We start from the raw sequence: 20,815 nt of genomic DNA on the forward strand, positions 1-20,815 counted from the left end.
TGTAAACCGGGGCAAGGTTCAATTCAATTCAATTCAATTTTATTTATAGTATCAAATCATAACAAGAGTTATCTCAAGACACTTTACAGATAGAGTAGCTCTAGACCAGTGGTTCCCAACCTTTTTTCCTTGGCGCCCCCCCTACTCATGTCTAAGAAAAGCTGAACAGCCCCCCCTCCAGAGGTAACTCTCGAGATCGAGCCTTACTTTATTTTTTGATACAGAGGAGTTATCAGCACTTTTACGTTTCTCCGCCATGTTTCATTCATAAACTAGTGATGCTGTGGCGGCAGGAAAAACAAGGATGATAGCAGCTAGCAGCTGACCTGATGACAGCAAGGGTCCCAGGTTAAGAGGTCCCGGAGGTTTGGCCTACTAAGTAGCCTGCCTACAATTTTAAGCGAGAACAAAAATATATAGTTTGTGCATTTTTTTTTTTTTTTTACCTCAACCTCAAACCAGATATAGACTTGCGCACCCCCTCTGATGTTTGCCACCCCCCTGAGGGGTCCCCAGACCCCAGGTTGGGAAACATTGGTCTAGACCACACTTTATAATTTACAAAGCCCCAACAATTCCAGTAATTCCCCCAAGAGCAATCATTAGCAGTAGCTAATGCAACAGTGGCAAGGAAAAACTCCCTTTTAGGAAGAAACCTCAGACAGACCCAGGCTCTTGGTAGGCGATGTCTGACGGTGCCGGTTGGGGGTGTGCTGAACAGTGGCAATAATAGTCACAAAGATAATGGAACAGTGACTACAAATGGTTGTGTGTTACAGGATGTAGCATGGCACAGCACAGCATGGGTGGATGTAGCAGGACGCAGACACTTGGCAGGACGCAGCTGGACACTGCAGAGCATCGCCAGACACTGCAGGGCATTGCAGAGCGTTGGACCACACTGACAGCTCCAACCAAGATCGTGGTGCCACCCTAATCCAAGGAAATATTCTGGGTGAGAAAAGAAACATAAAGACTCCGGGGAGCTAGGATAGTAACAAGCATTTCTGGGACATGGATGCACACAGATGGAAACAAATGGAAAGAGAGAGGAGAGAGCAGCTCAGTGTGTCACAGGAAGGAAGGAACTTCCCCCGTAGTCTAGAACTATAATAGCATAACTAAGAGAGGCAGGTTAAGGAGAGGAGCCTGGTCGGGCAAGAACTCTCCCCAACCGGATCGGGCTGTACTGGCCTGCCTCCCTCTACTCTACTCTATTCGCTCCCTAACTATAAGCTTTATCAAAGAGGAGTGTTTTCAGTTTATTCTTAAATGTGGTGACCATGTCTGCCCCCCAAACCCAGATGGGGAGCTGGTTCCACAGGAGAGGACCCTGATAGCTGAAGGCTCTGGCTCCCATTCTACTTTTAGAGACTCTAGGAACCACGAGAAGCTCTGAATTCTGGGAGCGTAGTGCTTTAGTGGGACAATAAGGTACTAAGAGCTCTTCAAGATATGATGGTGCTAGACCGTTTAGAGCTTTGTAGGTCAGGAGAAGGATTTTAAATTCAATCCTGGATTTTACAGGAAGCCAATGCAGAGAAGCTAATACAGGAGAAATATGATCTCTTTTCTTAGTTCTTGTCAGAACACGCGCTGCAGCATTCTGGATCAGCTGGAGAGTCTTAAGGGACTTATTTGAGCATCCTGATAGTAAGGAATTACAGTAGTCCAGCCTAGAAGTAACGAATGCATGGACTAGTTTTTTCAGCATCGTTTTGCGACAGGATATTCCTAATTTTGGCAATGTTACGAAGATCAAAAAACGCTGTTCTTGAGGTTTGTTTTAAATGGGCGTTGAAGTATAAATCCTGATCAAAAATAACTCCTAGATTTCTGACAGTAGTGCTGGAGGCCATGACAATGCCATCCAGGGTAACTATATATTTAGATAATGAAGTTCGGAGGTGTTTGGAGCCCAACACAATCACTTCAGTTCTGTTTGAGTTTAACATCAGAAAATTGTAGGTCATCCAAGTTTTTATATCTTTAAGGCACACTTGAAGTTGAGCTAACTGACTGGTTTCGTCTGGCTTGATTGACAAGTATAATTGGGTGTCATCTGCATAGCAGTGAAAGTTAATTGAATGTTTCCTAATAATATTGCCTAGAGGAAGCATATATAAGGAGAATAGAATTGGTCCAAGCACTGAGCCTTGTGGAACGCCATGGCTAACTTTAGTGTACTTGATTTTTATCGTTGATATTAACAAATTGAGATCGATCAGAGAAATAGGACTTAAACCAGCTTAGTGCGATTCCTTTAATGCCAACTAAATGTTCCAGTCTGTGTAAAAGGATGGTATGGTCAATAGTGTCGAATGCAGCACTAAGATCTAATAAGACAAGTATGGAGACAAGTCCTTTGTCAGCAGCAGTTAGAAGGTCGTTAGTAATTTTCACCAGTGCCGTCTCTGTGCTATGTTGCTTTCTAAATCCTGACTGAAAGTCCTCAAATAGACTATTCCTATGTAAAAAGTCACATAACTGATTAGCGACTACTTTCTCAAGGATCTTGGAGAGAAAGGGAAGGTTAGATATAGGTCTATAGTTGGCTAAGACCTCAGGATCGAGGGTGGGCTTTTTTCAGAAGAGGTTTTATCACAGCTACTTTAAATGACTGCGGTACATAACCTGTTAATAAAGACATATTGATCATATCTAGTAATGAAGTGTTAACCATGGGTAACACTTCTTTAAGTAGCCTCGTTGGGATGGAATCTAAGAGACAGGTAGATGGCTTTGCTGAAGAGACCTTTAGCATTAATTGTTGATTGTCTATTAATTGTCGTTCTTTCTAGCACTCCTGCGTTCTTCCTAGCACTCCTGCATTCAAAGGTGAACCGTTAGAAGTTGAGGGCAAAAGGTGATGAATTCCATCCGTAATTGTTATAATTTTATCATTAAAGAAGCTCATGAAGTTGTCACTACTAAGAGCTATAGGAATAGATGGCTCAATAGAGCTGTGGCTATCTGTCAGCCTGGCTACAGTGCTAAAAAGAAACCTTGGGTTGTTCTTATTTTCTTCTATTAGTGTTGAGTAATAGTCTGATCTGGCATTTCTGAGGGCCTTCCTATAATTTTTCAGACTGTCTTGCCAATCTAAACGAGATTCTTCCAGTTTGGTGGAACGCCATTTACTTTCAAGTTTTCGTGAGATTTGTTTTAATTTGCGAGTTTGGGAGTTATACCAAGGGGTTAGTTTCCTTTGCTTCATCATCTTCTTTTTGAGGGGAGCAACCGAGTCTAAAGTCGTCCGTAGGCAGGCCGTAGCACCGTCTACAAGGTTATCAATTTGGGAGGGACTAAAGTTAACATAAAGGTCTACTGTTATATTAAAGCACGACATTGAGTTAAATGCTGTTGGAATATCTTCCTTAAATTTAGCTATATCAGTCAGATAGGCATCTAGTGTAGAAGCTTTTATCTAATTTCGTATAGTCGGGTAGTAAGAATTCAAAAGTTATTAAAAAATGGTCTGATAATAAAGGATTCTGCGGAAATACTATTAAATCTTTAATTTTGATGCCATATGACAGCACAAGGTCGAGGGTGTGGTTAAAACAGTGTGTGGCCTTATGCACACTCTGACTGAAACCAACTGAATCTAGCAGTGAGTTGAAGGCAGTACTAAGGCTATTGCTGTCAACGTCCATATGGATATTAAAATCACCTACAATAAGATTTCATCTGATTTTAGGACTACACATGATAAAAACTCTGAGAATTCAGATAGAAATTCAGAATATGGGCCTGGCGCTCGGTAAACAACAACAAATATAAAACAGATTAAAATTGTCAATAAAACCTATCTTGTGAATGCTGCATGTATGCTGGAGCCAGGTGTTAAGGTTGAGTAGTCTGCTAAAAAGGCATACTCCGCGACCTCGAGATGGAAGTGGGCCCGAAATAAAAATGCTGTGGAAGTCTACCACCACCTCTTTGGTCTTAGAGGTGTTGAAAGACAGGTTGTTGGTGGAGCACCAGGTGGTCAGTTTTTGGATTTTACCCCTTTAAAAAACTCATCATTGTTGTGAATAAGTCCTACTACAGTAGTGTCATCTGCAAACTTGATAAACATATTGCTGTCATGAGCTGGGGTGCAGTCGTGAGTGTATAAGTTGTAGAGCAGGAAACTCAACACACAACCCTTGGGGGCCCCAGTGCTAATTGTGAGGACAGAGGAAAGTTGGGAGCCCAGCCGAACTGACTGGGGACGGTCTGTTAGAAAGTTGTGGATCCATCTGCAGATGTTAGTGCTAATGCCCAGGTCGTGTAGCTTGGACACCAGTCTTCCGGGGATGATGCCGTTGAATGCAGAGCTAAAGTCCACAAACAACAATCTTGCGTAGGTGCCAGGATGTTCAAGGTGGGTCAGCACACAATACAGGGCTGTGTTGATGGCATCTGCGGTTGACCTGTTTGCTTTATAGGCAAACTGGTGCTGGTCCAATGTGGAGGGGAGGGGGACTTTTATGTGATTTAGTAGCAGTATTTCAAAGCACTGCATAACAGTGGAAGTGAGGGCCACTGGTCTATAGTCATTGAGGCTACTCACAGCTGTTTTGTTTCAGAATCGGCACAATGGTGGCAGATTTGAGGCACTTTGATGGAGCAGGTAGACAGAGAGAGTTTGAAGATGGAGGTGAATACCTTAGCCAGCTGGTCGGCACAGTCCCTCAACACTCTCCCCGGGAGTTCATCAGGGCCAGCAGCATTCCTAGTGTTCACGCCAAGAAATGCCCTCCTGACCTCCTTTGTGTTCAGAGAGAATATCAGGGCATCTGTGGGCAAGATTGTTAATGGTGTGGCTGATGTTGGCTCAGTCCTGGTCCCATTCGCCTCAAAGCGCACAAAGAAATGGTTGAGCTCCTCAGCCAAATTGCTGCTGGTACTTGGGCTTGGGTCTTTTGAACCCTTAAAGTTAGTGAGGTGTTGGATTCCCTGCCAGATGCGCCGGGGATCCCCCTCGTTAAAGTGCCTTTTGATCTTCCTCCTGTAGGCCACTTTTGCTTCCTTGATGCCTGTCTTTAAGTTGGATCTGGCGGTGCTGTATAGTTCCATGTCCCCGGAACTGAAGGCTTTTTCACGGCTTTTCAGTAGCAGCTTGACCTCCCTGTTCATCCGTGGTTTGTTGTTGATAGCATTTGACCTGTCTCTCAACAGTGACATTGTCAATGCAGGTCTTAATGTAGTGCAGAACAGTGCAAGTATAGCCCTCTGAGCCCTTTGAGAAAAGTGCCCAGTCTGTATGGAGTAGGACTAGTGGAATCGCAGTAGCAGGCCACAGTTTTGTTAGTTTCACTGTGTGCACAGATCTCTTAATCACAGGTCTGTACACTGGTGTGAGAAAGAGGGTCAGATGGTCAGACTGCCGTAGATGGGGGTGAGCGGAGACCTTGTATGCCCCTCTGATGTTACTGTAAACATGGTCCAGAGTTTTATCCTGGTGAAATTGTGGAAGGACAGTACGCAGGTTAGCATGATTAAAGTCCCCTGCCACAATAAAGATCCCATCCGGGTGGGTGGACTGGAGTTTACTCACACTGGTTTGCAAGATGTCCACAGCTACACTAGTGTTAGCGCTGGGTAGAATGTAAACAGCTGTGATGAAAACAACCGTGAACTCACACGGCAAGTCGAAGGGTCGGCATCTCAGTGTGACAAACTCCAGGTCTGGTGAGCAGTGTCTTTCAGTCACCGAGGCATTGGTGCTCCAGCTGTACATCTCTGTGATCTCTACCAGTGAGCAGTCTTAGGCATATCTGTTTGCCTTGATGGTCGCCACCAGCTCATTCATCTTGTTGCATAGTGATCTGGAGTTGGACACAAGAAGGCTGGGTAGCGCGGGCCTGTGTGGTGCCCTCCTTAGCAACCCGCTTCTAGGGCTGTAACTAACGATTATTTTCATAGTCGACTAATCTGTTGATTATTTTATCGATTAATCGATTCGTTGTTTGGTCTATAAAATGTCAGAAAATGTGTATCAATGTTTCCCAAATGCCCAAGATGAAATCCTCAAATGTCTTGTTTTGTCCACAACTCATAGATATTTAGTTTACTGTCACAGAGGAGAGAAGAAACTAGAACATGTTCACATTTAACAAGCTGGAATCAAATAATTTTTACTTTTGTCTTTTACTCAAAATTACTCAAACTGACTAATCAATTATCAAAATAGTTGGCAATTAATTTAAAAGTTGACAACTAATCTATTCATTGATTAATCTTTGCAGCTCTATCCGCATCTGTTGTCGGTCTCTGCACCGCCTCCTGCGTCTGTCTACCGGGGTAATAATCCACTGGCTCCACGCTGGTCGTGTGATCTCTGGTGGTAAATGCTCATAGCTGTGAGTCTTGGTTAGAGCTGATTTACCATACAATGTCCCAATCTTATCAATAAAAGTTCCTGTCGATTGTATGTCCAGGTGTTTGTAGACACAATAATAAACAAAACAAACAAACACAACCACATAGGGAAGAGCAAAGCTACTGCAGTCGCCTGCGCTGCCGTGTTTTTTTCTCTAACCTGTCTGACACCAAGTTTACTGATTAATTGTCTGGCATTATGACATAAAGCATCAGTTTCCAGTGTTAAAATCACATTCAGTCAATGACTAACGATCATCCAATCAGCGCCATGGGCGGGACTAACACTGATTTTAAGTGTTTTTTTGACATCATACTTTGTTTTTACTTTCACTCCAGTGGTGTACTGGCATCGAAATTTGGTCCGACCAAAAGAGGTAGTCAAGCTGAACCATGGTCTGGTTTGTTTCTACTGTAGTGTGAAAGCATTTTTTGGATGGTTCGGACTTTCGGACCAAATACAGGAAGCTTTGACAGGATATCTTTGTGTTATAAGAACGGGGAAGCTCCTTTAAGGAAAAGCTCAGAGCTGAGTGTGTACGTGAGAGAGAGCGAGAGAGAGATGGTGTCAGCACTCAGAGCAGACAGCTGTCAGCTATCAGAGCAGAGAATACATCAAGAGTTTACTTGTTAAGTGGTAGTAAATGTACAGCGTAGGTTTCAGTTTGTCTCTGAATGAATGCTGCAGCAGTATAATTCCTGTGTCTCGCTTCTCAACAACGCAACGAAACAAAAAGAGCCGCGGCAGCATGGGGAGAGCAGCAGTCAGCTGGAAAACCTCCGACACAGGAGGAGACGGTGCGATAAATTGAATGTAATACCGCCCCCGCTGCACCGATTCTCCGACCAATCTCCCGCTCCATTGTCCCCTCACTCGCGAACAAGACCCCAAGGTACTTGAACTCCTTCACTTTCACTTGGACTCATTTCCTACCTGGAGTAGGCACTCCATCAGTTTCCTGCTGAGAACCATGGCCTCAGATTTAGAGGTGCTAATCCTCATCCCAGCCGCTTCACACTCGGCTGCGAACCGATCCAGTGAGTGCTGAATGTCACAGGCCGATGATGCCATCAGGACCACATCATCCTACAAACAGGATTGGTGACAAAGCGCAGCCCTGGCGGAGGCCAACCCTCACCTGAAACGAGTCCGTCTTACTGCCCGGACACAGCTCTCGCTTTGGTCATACAGAGATTGGTTGGCCCTGAAAAGGGACCCCCTCACGCCATACTCCCGCAGCACCTCCCACAGTATGTCCCGGGGGACCTGGTCATACGCCTTCTCCAGAGCCCCAAAACACATGTAGACCGGATGGCCATACTCCCAGGCTCCCTCCAGGATCCTTGCAAGAGTGAAGATCTGGTCCGTTGTTCCACAACCAGGACAGAATCCGCATTGTTCCTCTTCAACCCGAGGTTTCAACTATCGGCCGAACCCTCCTTTACCAAGGAGGCTGAGAAGTGTGATAACCCTATAATTGGCACACACCCTATGGTCCCCCTTTTTGAACAGGGGAACCACCACCCCGGTCTCCCACTCCTTAGGCACCGTCCCAGACTTCCACGCAATGTTGAAGAGGCGTGTCAACCAAGACAGCCCCTCCACACCCAGAGCTTTCAGCATTTCAGGATGGATCTCATCAATCCCTGGGCCTTTGCCACTGTGGAGTTTTTTGACTATCTCAGCGACTTCCACCAGGGAAATTGACGACAATCCTCCATCATCCTCCAGCTCTGCCTCTAACATAGAGGGCATATTAGCTGGATTCAGGAGTTCCTCAAAGTTCTCCTTCCACTGCCCTATTACCTCCTCAGTTGAGGTCAACAGCGTCCCATCCTTACTGTGGATGGTTCCTTGCTTCCCCCTCCTGAGGTGGCGAACGGTTTTCCAAAAGCACCTTGGTGCCGACCAAAAGTCATTCTCCATGTCTTCTCCGAACTTCTCCCACGCCCGCTGCTTTGCCTCTTTCACGCCAGAGGCTGCAGCCCTTGGGGCCCTTTGGTACCCTGCAACTGTCTCCGGAGTCCTTTGGGATAACATATCTCGGAAATGCTCCTTCAGTCGGACGGCTTCCCTGAGCACAGGTGTCCACCACGGTGTTCGAGGGTTACTGAAACACAGGCAAATGTAAATGGACGGTATTTATATAGCGCTTTCCTAGTCTTAGTCTTTTCTAGTACAGTACCATTCATACAGGCTACCACCTGCTCATCAGATAAACATTCACACACACATTGACACTCCAATGGCACAGCATTGGGAACAATTGGGGGTTCAGAGTCTTGCCCAAGAACACTTCGACATGGAACTGCAGGACCAGGGTTTCCACTGTCTGACTGACATCTCTCTATTAATATTATAATATTCTCATTGGATGTCCACACACCACTGTAACAACACCATAAACAACATTGGCTTGGCCCCGTCATCCTCCACTCTCTCGTCCAAAATCATCACATCTGGTTGCAAAAAACTAAGCCAGCAATGGCCAAATTGTCAAACTCAAGGCTTCAAAACAGCAGTCCACTAATTAGGTCCTGTTTACATGTGTGTGGCCTCGGCCAGTGTGTGTGTAATGTTTAAAATAACTGAAAAATGAAAAATGTATTTCATCCTCCTTGGATTAATAAAATATGACTTCTTCATCTTCTAGTGGGGTGGATCCAACAGCTTCTGAGAGGATTGAATCTGCTTGCTGGTCCACAACAGAGACTGGACCCTCTCAGGTATGAACATACAACAAGAGCTCAAACTCTGCAGGTGCTTCTAATTTCTTGTCCTTCAGCTGAAGAACTTCTTATTTCTGTTCAGAGGAGAGAGTAGGCCTGAGTTAGGAAACACATACAGAAGTTTAGAATGGAAATGTCAAAAATCAATCTCATTTTAGTCCTGTTAGCAGCATGGCTCTAGGGATAGTTATGTCAGTCCACCGCTTTGTTCAAGTCTGAACTATCTCAACAACTACTAAATGTGTTGAGATAATATCTTGTTCTGACATTTATTCCCCAGAAGATTCATCCATAGTGATCCTCTGAGTGTTCCTCTGGCATCACCAGCAGGTTTACACTTTTAGCTTTAAGTGATAACATCTTATCTATTGGATGGATTTTAATGAAATGTGGTTCAGACATTAATGTTCGCCATGTGATGAATTGTAGTAATTCTGACTTTCTGTCTAGTGCCATCATTAGGTCAACTTAAAAGTATTTTCCCCATGAAACACCTTTTCTTGAAATTATTAGGTATTATCCTTATATATAAACCACAGTCACGTTAATAATTAGAGTAGATGTAGACATGTAATGTTTGCCAGTACGTCATGTTTATGAATGTGTTTACTGCTGTTGCCAGGCAGCCTGCTTTTCTTTACCTCCACTCTCATCTTCTTCTCTACTACTTACTTATTCACAGATGATTTTGTTTGTACGCCCCCATGAGGTTTCAGAGAGTACTGCAACAAACAATGTGATGAGCAGAAAGGTCTCCGTGCATATTTCACATTGTGTTTTATCATGTGGGAGGACATTAATGAAACCAGAGCAGATCAGTGATGTCTGTGTCTCTTATTATTTCTAGATTATCTTCCCTTTCCTCTTAGATACCAGTGACCAGTTAACTGAGATGAGTTTCTCTGTCTCTCTGACAAACTGAGGAACTCTGCATTATGTCTAACAGCAGTTAGGACTCATGTTGGATAGAAAATCATTCTGACTGTGTTTCTTCCTCCAGGGTGCAGAGGCGTGATCTGATGAAATGTAAGTGTGCTAGTTTCTCTTTAAATACACAGCTGATAGTTTTTATTCATTAGAACATTACTGACTACATGCATCATTATTAAACTTTATATAAATGAACATCAGCACATGAGCACAGAATAAAACCTTCAGATGTGTCTGATGATAAATTGCTGCTGTGTTTTGGGTAACACTTCATAATAACCATCGCCAAGGTTGTAACTTTGGTGTGAGAAGTGTGTGTGTGTGTGTGTGTGTGTGGAGGGGGGGGTCCTGCCCCATAAAAATGGTACCAAACTAGGTATAAGAAAAAGAAGTCTAACTGTCTTTATTATTTAAAATTGGGGCCCATCACTGAGACTAAAACAATATCAACAACATTTTAAATTTTTGGGAGGGGGGGTTAAAAGTTATTTTACTTTCAGACAACAAAATGATAATGAATATGTTTACTAATTATTAGTTATGCTGTAATTTATGTTATTTTAACAGGTTATTGTTGCTCAGATCCTATTTTATATATTTTATAAATTACTTGTAAATGATTAATAAATTGTTTTTAAAACGTCAATAAACATTATTTGGATGTTATAAAGTTGTATCTGATGATTATAATTAGTTAATTGTTAATAAAGAGTTTGTTAATCTATAATCTATAAACATTGTTATTTAATGCTTTATAAACCACTTATTAATCATTAACTAATTATTAAATATCATTTCATTAACAGTATAATAATTATTAACTAAAGTTTAACTAATGATGTTATTATTAACTGCAGCTGGGTTGTGTCTCCTCTCCGTCAGATTTCTGTCAACTCACACTGGACACAAACACAGTGAGCACACACCTCAAACTGTCTGACAACAACAGGACAGTGACATTTGTGGAGGAGGATCAGCCATATCCTGATCATCCAGAGAGGTTTGAATACTGGCCTCAGCTGCTGTGTAGAGATGTTCTGACTGGTCGCTGTTACTGGGAGGTTGAGAGGAGAGGAGTGGTTTCTATATCAGTGATTTACAGAGGAATCAGGAGGAGAGGAGACATTAAAGACTGTATGTTTGGATGTAATGATCAGTCCTGGAGTCTGAGGTGCTCTGATGGTGGTTACTCTGTCTGGCACAATAACAGCAGAACATACTTCCCTCTCTCCTCCTCCTCTGTCTCTGGTAGAGTAGGAGTGTATGTGGACTGTCCTGCTGGCTCTCTGTCCTTCTACACAGTCTCCTCTGACTCACTGATCCACCTCCACACCTTCAACACCACATTCACTGAACCTCTTTATCCTGGGTTTGGGTTTGGTTTATATGGTTCCTCAGTGTCTCTGTGTCCTCTGTAGGAGGAGACAACTTCCTGTCCTGTGGTTTAAATGTTGGTGGAGGACGAGGCTTCACTTTGTCTCACTGATTGTGTCTTTAATGTCAGAAATGTTCTTCTTCTTTAGTAATGTTGAAATGATCTCCTCAGGGATGAAAACTAGTTGTGTATAAACTGTGATTTTCACTGTAATCATGTTTTATTGGAGCAGCTTCAGCTGTTAGTGATTTATTTCCATAAAGGTTTAAACATAAAAAAGACTTGATGAGTTCAACATGTTTCAACAAATGTAAATCTGTTTCAGTTTGAAAATCAAAGAATAAAGATGTTTCCTTCACAATTAAGGTATTTTCTTCATTAGAACATGTTTTATTCTTCTGCTGCATACAATCCAATGAACTTTATTTCTGTTAGGGTTCAGGGAAATGGCGGACCCAGAAATGCAGAGACAGCAGGGCAGTGGTGAGCTTGAGGATTTAATAAAAATAAAAGCAATACAACCAAAGCAGTCCTGAAGACAGAAGGCAAAATAGTTCCAAAATGTAGAAGAAGCCAAAAGAACAGGAATCACAAAAACTGGAACACCGAGACAAAGGGGGTAGACTACACACACTAACGCCCAAAACAATACAATGATCTGACACCAGACAAAGACAACACAGAGACTAAATACACAAGGTAACGAGGGTGAAACAAGGGACAGGTGACACGAGAGCTCAGGAACAGGTGAAACACATCAGGGTGGGGCAGACAATCACAAAGGCGGGAAAACACAAGGCAGGGAGTAAAACAAGACATGACATGAGAGAAAACAGACTACAAAATAAAACAGGAAACAGAAATATACACAACCATGTCAATTTCCATAAATAGAATATGTGTTTTGTATAAAACCGTCTGTAGTCTCACATGTATCCTTCTGCTAACTTCACTGTGATAACAAATGAATTATCTGGTTAAAGAATGATTGCTAAGATGGCCGTTGTGGGTTTAAAATACAGTTTACATTTAGTTACCAACAGACATTAACTCTCTCATGATTTCAACAGAGGAGGAAGAAGTACTCTGATCTTTCACTGACACTAGTAATACCACAGTGTACAAATACTCTGTTACATTAAGTTGAGTAAGTAGATCTGTCCTTGACTAAAGAAACTCCTTGCTGATTTTGACGACTAATGGATGAGTTGATTTAATGGACAGATGTGTAAAAACGTTTTTGAGTTTGTCCTCAAAGAATCATGTAAAAGCTCCTCAGAGAGAGTTGTGTGGAGCTGAAAGTCTTCATTAGCTTCCTATCAACTCATATGGTAATGGCTGGAATGTAACAGACGTTCATTATGAAATAGTTACGCACTAAAGATTTAGGGTGACTTAACGTCAGGAGTATGTTTGCCTGTAAGCGTTCCTGGTATCGTCACATTAGCTAAGTTAACCAACGTTATTAAGAAACCCTGACCCATTAGCAGGTTGTAGGAGGGTGTAGCAGGGTGTAGGAGGGTGTAGGGGGACGTAGCAGGGCGTAGGAGGGTGTAGGGGGTGTAGCAGGGCATAGGAGGGTGTACGGGGGTGTAGCAGGGCATAGGAGGGCGTAGGAGGGCGTAGCAGGGTGTAGGAGGGTGTAGGAGGGTGTAGGGGGACGTAGCAGGGCGTAGGAGGGTGTAAGGGGGTGTAGCAGGGCATAGGAGGGTGTAGGAGGGCGTAGGAGGGCATAGCAGGGTGTAGGAGGGTGTAGGAGGGTGTAGGAGGGCGTTGGAGGGTGAAGCAGGGTGTAATGGGGTGTAGGAGGGTGTAGGAGGGTGTAGCAGGGCGTAGGGGGCGTAGGGAGGGTGTAGGGGGGCGTAGAAGGGCGTAGGAGGGTGTAGCAGGGGCGTAGGAGGGTGTAGGAGGGCATAGGGGGGCGTAGGAGAGTGTAGGGGGCGTAGCAGGGCGTAGGAGGGCGTGGGAGGCGTAGCTGGGTGTAGGAGGGTGTTGCAGGGCATAGGAGGGTGTACTGGGGAGTAGCATGGCGCAGGAGGGTGTAGGGGGTGTGAAGCAGGGCATAGGAGGGTGTAGGAGGGCGTAGCTGAGTGTAGGAGGGTGTAACAGGGCGTAGGAGGGTGTAGGGGGTGTGTAGCAGGGGCGTAGGAGGGTGTAGGAGAGCGTAGAGGGGCGTAGGAGGGCGTAGCAGGGGTGTAGGAGGGTGTAGGGGTGTGTAGCAGGGAGTAGGAGGGTGTAGGAGAGCATAGGGGGCGTAGGAGGTGTAGGAGGGCGTAGGAGGGCGAGGAGGGTGTAGGAGGGTGTAGCAGGGACGTAGAGGGTGTAGCAGGGACGTAAGAGGGTGTAGCAGGGGCGGAGGGTGGCGTAGGAGAGCGTTAGGGGGTTGTAGGAGGGTGTAGCAGGGCATAGGACTAATGGATGAGTTGATTTAATGGACAGATGTGTTAAAACAGAGTTAGTCCTCAAAGAATCATGTAAAAGCTCCTCAGAGAGAGTTGTGTGGAGCTGAAAGTCTTCATTAGCTTCCTTCCTCCGTTCTTGTTCTCCATAATTTTTACAGTGTCCCAAAACTTTTTTGAATTAGTACTGCAAGAAGCAAATTTCAGTTTGAAGTAGCGAGCCTTAGCTACTCGGACTGCCTGAGTTTACCGGTTCCTGGCTTCTTTAAAGACTTGCATGTTATGGGGGTTGTTCGAGGCTAATGCAGTTCGCCACAGGATGTTTTTATGTTGGTTGAGGGCGGTCAACTCTGTAGTGAACCAGGGACTGTATCTACTCTTGGTTCTAAACTTTTTAAATGGGGCATGCTTATTTAGGACAGATAGGAAATCAGTTTTGAATGACCTCCAGGCATCCTCCACTATCGGAATGAGGTTAATGTTCTCCCAAGCTACAAGGTTCAGGTCAGTCAGAAAGGCTTGTTCGCAGAAATGTTTTAAACAGCGTCTGACTGAGATAAGTTGTGGACGTTTGACCGCGGACCCGTTACGGATGCATGCAATCGGGCAATGATCACTGAGATCCTGGTTGAAGACAGCTAGGATGTATTTAGAGGGCAGGTTGGTCAGGGCAATATCTATTTGTGTGCCCTTATTTCCGGCTTTGAGGTTGTATCTCGTAGGTTCATTTATAATTTGTGTGAGGTTGAGGGTATCAAGCTTAGCAAGTAGAGTGGGGTGAGAGTTGGGGTGTTGAGCATATCCAGGTTTAAATCTCCTAGCAGTAAAAATTCAGCATTTAGATGGGGGGCGATTAGTTCACAGATGGCAGGGCACTGCTTGGGGCTGAGGGGGGTCTGTAATAAGCAGCAACGGTAATCGTCTTGTTTCTAGAGAGTTGGATTTTTAAAAGTAGGAGCTCAAATTGTTTGGGAGCGGACCTTGATACGATGACAGAGCTCTGTAAGCTCTCTCTATAATATATTGCAACACCTCCCCCTTTGGCGGTTCTATCTTGACGGAAAATGTTATAATTGGGGATTGCTATTTCTGAATTATTGGTGGATTTCCTGAGCCAGGATTCAGATACGGCTAGGATGTCAGGGTTGGCTGAGTGAGCAAGGGAGGTGAATAAATTGAGTTTAGGGAGCAGACTTCTGATGTTAAGGTGCATAAACCCGAGATTTTTGCAGTTGCAGAAGTCAGTGAATTAAAGCACCTGGTGGGTAGGGAAGGTGATAGGGCCTGGGTTTGGTTCTATGTCTCCTGAGGAGCAGAGGAGAAGAAGGATGATTATATGGGCCATAGCTTTAGAAACTGGACGTTTAGTCTTGTTAGTGGAGTGAAATAAAGTTATGGGCTTATAAAGGAATTTATGTGGAAATAAGACGATGGCTAACAATAACAATAGCAGGCTCTGCTAGCAGCTAACAGCAGCTAGCTAGCCAGGTAAAAGCTAGCAGCTAGCTGGCCAGGTGGAAGCTAGCAATGGACATTGACAGTGTTCAGAGCTTAGTCTGGGCCTGGCTGAGGATACGAACAGAAATACCGTGGGAGATGGGTGTCCCGTAACAGAAGGGATGTGATGTTATGGTGTTGTGGAAGATGGTAGTCCGGGGAATATCACCAGTGAAGATAGCAGTGAGGATAGCTGTCCGGGCGATTGTGGCTAACAGTAACAATACCTGGCTCCGCTAACAGCTAATAGCAGCCAGTTAGCCAGCAGAGCGAGAGTGGCGAAAATAAATGGTCCAGAGATGCAGCAAGAAGTGTAGTCCAGCGAAAATAAAGTCCAGTATATCGCCCAACGTTGTCCGGAGGATGAATATTATCCGTCCTGTTTGGGCCTGAAGATGAAGAAACAGCAGCTAGATGAGCTAACTGGCTAGCCAGGTAGTGGATGGTAGAATAGGGTGACTAGATTTCACGGAACTAAAACCGGGACACTTTGCGCGTGACCGTAGTGCTCATGCACGCACATGCTTTTTAACGTGAACATGTGCTAGTCCAGGTCAGACATAGACACAGACAGATTAGACACAATTTTGCCAAAAGCACACGTAGGCCTACTGCTCACAACATAATGGGGTATCTCAGTTAATATTTATGCACTTTCTTGGTATGTAACCTACATATCTAAGAAATAATATTAAAAGACACTGAGTGAGTTTCGTGGGGGACCAACTGTATTTTTCAGAATCAAAGCATTCTTTTGGAAAATGCACCCACTGAACTTGTGAAAAACTCTGTGAAAAGGGATTTTTCATGGACTGCTGCCACAGGCTTGAACTAAAGTTATGGTAACACTTTACGGGAAGGGTACATGAATTATGAATTCATGCATGAATTCATGATTTGTGCATTACTTCATTCCTTTACATCTTATGAATCATCAGGAATTGACATGAGTTCAATAACCTGTTTTGCCTTACATCACTTTGATTATTTGGAATGGTTTTGTATAGGGGTGCAACAGATCACAAAACTCACAGTTGGATCGGATCACGGTTATGAGTCACAAATCGGATCAATTTTCGGATCAGCACAAAAAAAAGGGGTGAATTTAAATGATTTATTAAAAATTACAAAAAATTATAACAATAACTTTTAAAAATAAGTTATTTCAACAATAAATTGCTGTTAAACGACAAAAACAGATGAGAAAAGGGTATTTTACAATAACTATGAATGCACCACATTCCAGTTTTGCCAGTTTTAAGTAAACGCAACCTGGGCTACTTTGTGTCTTTTAGCTCATAGCTTTAGCGGCAGACTGTTGTACGTCCCGCTGTTCCTCTACAATACAGTCAATACACACAATACACTTTTACACCGTTTAGCTGTCAGCATTTTAACTGTTCAACCGAGACAATTTCATAGTGGTTGGTGTAAACCGGGACATTTTAGCGTGTTTGTCGGGACTCGGGACAAGCAACACAAAATCGGGACTGTCCTGGTCAAATCTGGACTGTCCCGGTCAAACCGGGACGTCTGGTCACCCTATGGTAGAAGCAGGGGAGGTCCGAAGCCGGAGCCTGTAGATTCCTCGCGATCCACAGATGTTTACAGTGAGTCAAGCAGAGAAAAATAGCACAATTGCACAAAAACTGGATACGGGATAGATGAGAGGAGTAGACGAAAACTAAAACAAGAGCAAGTAAGTCCAGTGATACAGCGGAGGAGTTTGGGGGAAAAGTTGTCCGCTTGAGAACAAAGGGAGCAGCTGCTAGCAAAAGCTAATGAGCTAGCTATCCGGCTGGAGTTCCGAGATGCGGAGTAAAAAAAAGTTACAAAAAGTCACGAAAGTGAATCCGTACCTCACAGTACATGGACGTTGCATGTAAAGCAAACACAGCAATGTGCCAGATAAAGTTTGCTCAAAAACAAATATACCGGGAATAGATGAAAAAAACAATATTTACAAATGTAAACACAGGACAGAGACAAAGACACGTCCGCATGCTACGCCGACTTGGAATCAAGAGCAACAACATCAAGAGGCATGGCCAGCAGTACATTTTCTTTGTCACAGCACTTCCAGTCAGCCAGCTAACTTTGTCATACCAGGAGAGCTGAAAAGACCTGTTACTTTTCCCTATATTTTGCACTAAATCAATCTTAGGTGTTGATCTGCCCTGCTGTTTAATTCTAAGTTTCTCCTCATAAGGAAGACTTTCAAATGGCTTCGCCAAAATCAGGTCGACAATATTAGCATTGTCTGCCATCGTGTGCAGCTGGCTAGTTCTCCCCTACGACACTAGCCTACTGTATGAATGAATGAATGAACAAACGATCTAACAAAACGATATTAAACTCGAAGGAGGAAATGTGAGAATTAGTTCAAACTGAAACAAGGAATGTGGTGCATAATTGTATGAAATGTATGTTGAAAATTGGCTAGCAATTTCTCCAAGCAAATACCAAGAAATAGGTTGCAGCAGTTCGTCTTTCAACTACACCTGCAAAATCCGCGATGGGACTGAGCTTGAATAGCTTCAGCGACTTTTTATAGTACAAAACCACTGTCAATCAAAAGAAGATGCAGCCTTTCGACAGACCCTCCAATCATCACGCAGAAGCCCGGAGTCCAGGCCAGCCCACTCCTCCAGAGACACTGAGCATCCGTGGGCAGGACATAATCGCAGCATTTATCCAATGTCTAGATTCGAATCACTGAAAAAACTGTTGAAAGCAGCCCCATGGAAGACGCCAGACTTCAACAGGGAAATGCACTGTGACGCTACGGGAACGTATGAGAAGGAAATTGAGTCAATCGACCTGCTATATGTAGCTGATTCTGAACAAACTTGTCCTCCAGATGAACGTGTTCTAATGCATTTTTAGTCAATACAATGTTAACACAATAGTACATATTTGACCATTAATGTTATGGGAAGCTGAGCTTCCCTTTCAGTCTTAAAGAAATCGCCTCTGTAGGTTACAGTATCCGAGGTAACGTTCTGGGTATAAAGCTTCCATCACCGTGGGAACAGGTGAGTGTGTAATAATAACTGATGAAACCTGTAAATATTAATGTATAGTTTAACTGAGAGACGGTACATCCAGAATAATTATATCATGATGATCAGTTGTCAGTTAGTGGTTGTTTATGAGCTTGGCTTCAGAAATCAGTCTCGTAAGTTTCCTTTGATTATAACTTTATTTTATATTGAATAGTTTTACTGAGACCGGGCTTGTGTTCCTCAGAACTCGAAGGTTTGTTGGCAAATAAATGATCAACGACATCAGAGCTGTCTGTGGTTCTTCTGTTAGCCATTAGTCGCCAACCATCACACAATACAGCGCAGAAACTACCGTCAGCTGTAATAACGGTGTTAACGGGGACGTTATTAACTGTACACAAAGGAAGAGACGTGAACACCTGTTACACTTGCCCAAAACAGGTTGAAAACCAACGACCTAAAGTAATGTAATGAATTGGTCTAGTCAACTAAGAAAAACAAACTCAAGCACAAGCAATTACAGATAAATTATTTATGTATAATAATATTTATAGCATTGTCATTGTCTCCCCCTGGCAGTCATCTTCCATACCTGCGTGAAGCTGGCCCAAAAATGATTAAAAACACTGCTATCCATTTGTGCTACGTTTGTGCTGTTAAACATTTGTGCTACTTCAGTTTTTATGTTATCAGGCTTTATTTGTTACACTTTTGCGCTGCTAAGGCTTCTGACACCAGCCATCACTCCCATGAACGGGACATTCTAAAACACTTAACGTGAAAAAGCTTAACGTGGTTTCATGTACCTAAACAATGATCAATGATTACAAAATTTCTCTCTCATATTGCTCCTCATAACCACTGAAAACTGTCAAAAAAATCCAACCCTAAGTCCAATTTAGGGCTGTCCCAAACGATTATTTTTTAAACGATCTAGTGATTATTTTTTCGATTAGCGATTATTTTCCCATTGCTCAATTATTAACAATTTACACAAAACTAATTTCAATAAGGTCTCTATTTATTAAAATAGTATAACACTGCACTGTTCAAGTAAAATTAATTTGTAATGCAACCTGAAGCCAGATGTACAACAAAATAAAGTCACTTTCAGGAGGAATACAAAATAAAAACTTAAAGTAATCAGAGCAAGTGAAAAAAGAGTAGCCTGTATTTGCTTTTTTTTAACAGTAGTATGTAAAATAATGAATAAGCTCTTGTTTAACATCCAAGCTCTTCTCACTTTAATCTTACAGTAAAAAAGTGCAATTTCGTAGTTGAAGAACTTCAGGATAGCGACTCTGCTATAGAGGAAGCGGTGAACAGCCTACAGTTGTGGAGGATGAAGAACCCGCCAGAGATCACAACTACGCCCACGACTCCGCATGTGGACTAGATGCTGATGCTGCTGCCGAAACCATCAGGCAACTGGAGGCTAAGGTGTTTAGAATGACAACTGAGGGACCTGTCCTGCACACTAAACATCAACAGGTGAGTCAAAGACGTGGCATGTCAATTCTGGTGTCCAAAAGCATTTTCATAATGTTAAAAATAAATATACATTTTAAAAGCATTATATTGCTTTACTCCCCCCTCTTTACTCACTTGTATGAGTATTTAATGCAAGAAATGAAAATTTGACAAAATGTGACAAAAATGTCAAAAGAATTAATAAAAGCATTATTTTTCTTAGGCATAACTGTGTGGATCTTTACAATTGTACATACAAATATAATACCAATACTGAGCGTATTTACTATTTAACACAAGAAATACTTTTGTCCAAACTTTTGGATTTCACAAGTAATTTAACTCTGATTTTCATGGTATATTGCAATCATGTTTTCCTGAGTTGAGTATACAATACAAACCTGATTACCTTTACTGTAAAAAATTTTAAGACATCTTTCATAATTTTTCTGTTTTTGGCATGGACTATTGTGTGACCAAAATCAAACGATGAGCCCATTTAATTAATAAAGAGTAAATACCCAAATATATTAATTGTGTTAAAAATTGTGTTTTTTTGAGCAGTGCATGTTTGGTTAGCAGTAATAAAAATAGAAAGTGCTTGAATTTGCATTTATTGACACTTTCATTTGTTTTCAAATTTTAAATCTTTATTCGTCTTTGACCCAGATACTGTGCCACTGACGAGGAATTCCGGTTCTACACCCGTTTTCAATCCGAGAAGGTGTTTTGGTCATTTTGGGAATCGGTTTCCCCCTCAGCATCCAGGCTAGTCTACTGGAGCAGAGCTCAGAGGACAAGCAATGTTATGGCATTGGAGAAACCAAGCCCGAACCGGAGGCTGGCACATGTGGATGAAGTGTTTCTTTACTGCTGTCGAGTTGCCGTTGGTATGAAGGAGAAGGTGATTGCAGATACTTCGGAATCAGTACCACTACGGTGAGCAGAATAATAATTACATGGGCCAACTATCTATTCATTGTTTTGGGGTCAGTACCAATCTGGATGGCAAGGGAACAGGTGCAAGCAACAATGCCACC

The 20,815-nt window shown here is 43.0% G+C and overlaps 1 protein-coding gene across 1 annotated transcript; it reads left to right on the forward strand.

Moving 5' to 3' along the window:
- The first annotated feature begins 7,118 nt into the window (after positions 1 to 7,118).
- Positions 7,119 to 11,744, forward strand: LOC144513380 (neoverrucotoxin subunit alpha-like). The gene is made up of 2 exons (XM_078244440.1): positions 7,119 to 7,167; positions 10,912 to 11,744. Exons 1-2 carry the CDS (start codon positions 7,119 to 7,121, stop codon positions 11,445 to 11,447), a joined length of 585 nt encoding a protein of 194 aa, XP_078100566.1. The 3' UTR covers positions 11,448 to 11,744.
- Positions 11,745 to 20,815: the final 9,071 nt, after the last annotated feature.

The sequence above is a fragment of the Sander vitreus genome, unplaced genomic scaffold (assembly GCF_031162955.1).
Source record: "Sander vitreus isolate 19-12246 unplaced genomic scaffold, sanVit1 ctg238_1, whole genome shotgun sequence".
In the NCBI taxonomy this organism is placed as follows: domain Eukaryota; kingdom Metazoa; phylum Chordata; class Actinopteri; order Perciformes; family Percidae; genus Sander; species Sander vitreus.

Bases quoted from the DNA above. Each gene is read 5' to 3' on its own strand.
- LOC144513380 (XM_078244440.1), top strand. From the start codon at position 7,119: ATGGGGAGAGCAGCAGTCAGCTGGAAAACCTCCGACACAGGAGGAGAC. The intron at 7,168-10,911 runs GTGCGATAAATT...CCTCTCCGTCAG, and splicing joins CTCCGACACAGGAGGAGACG to ATTTCTGTCAACTCACACTG.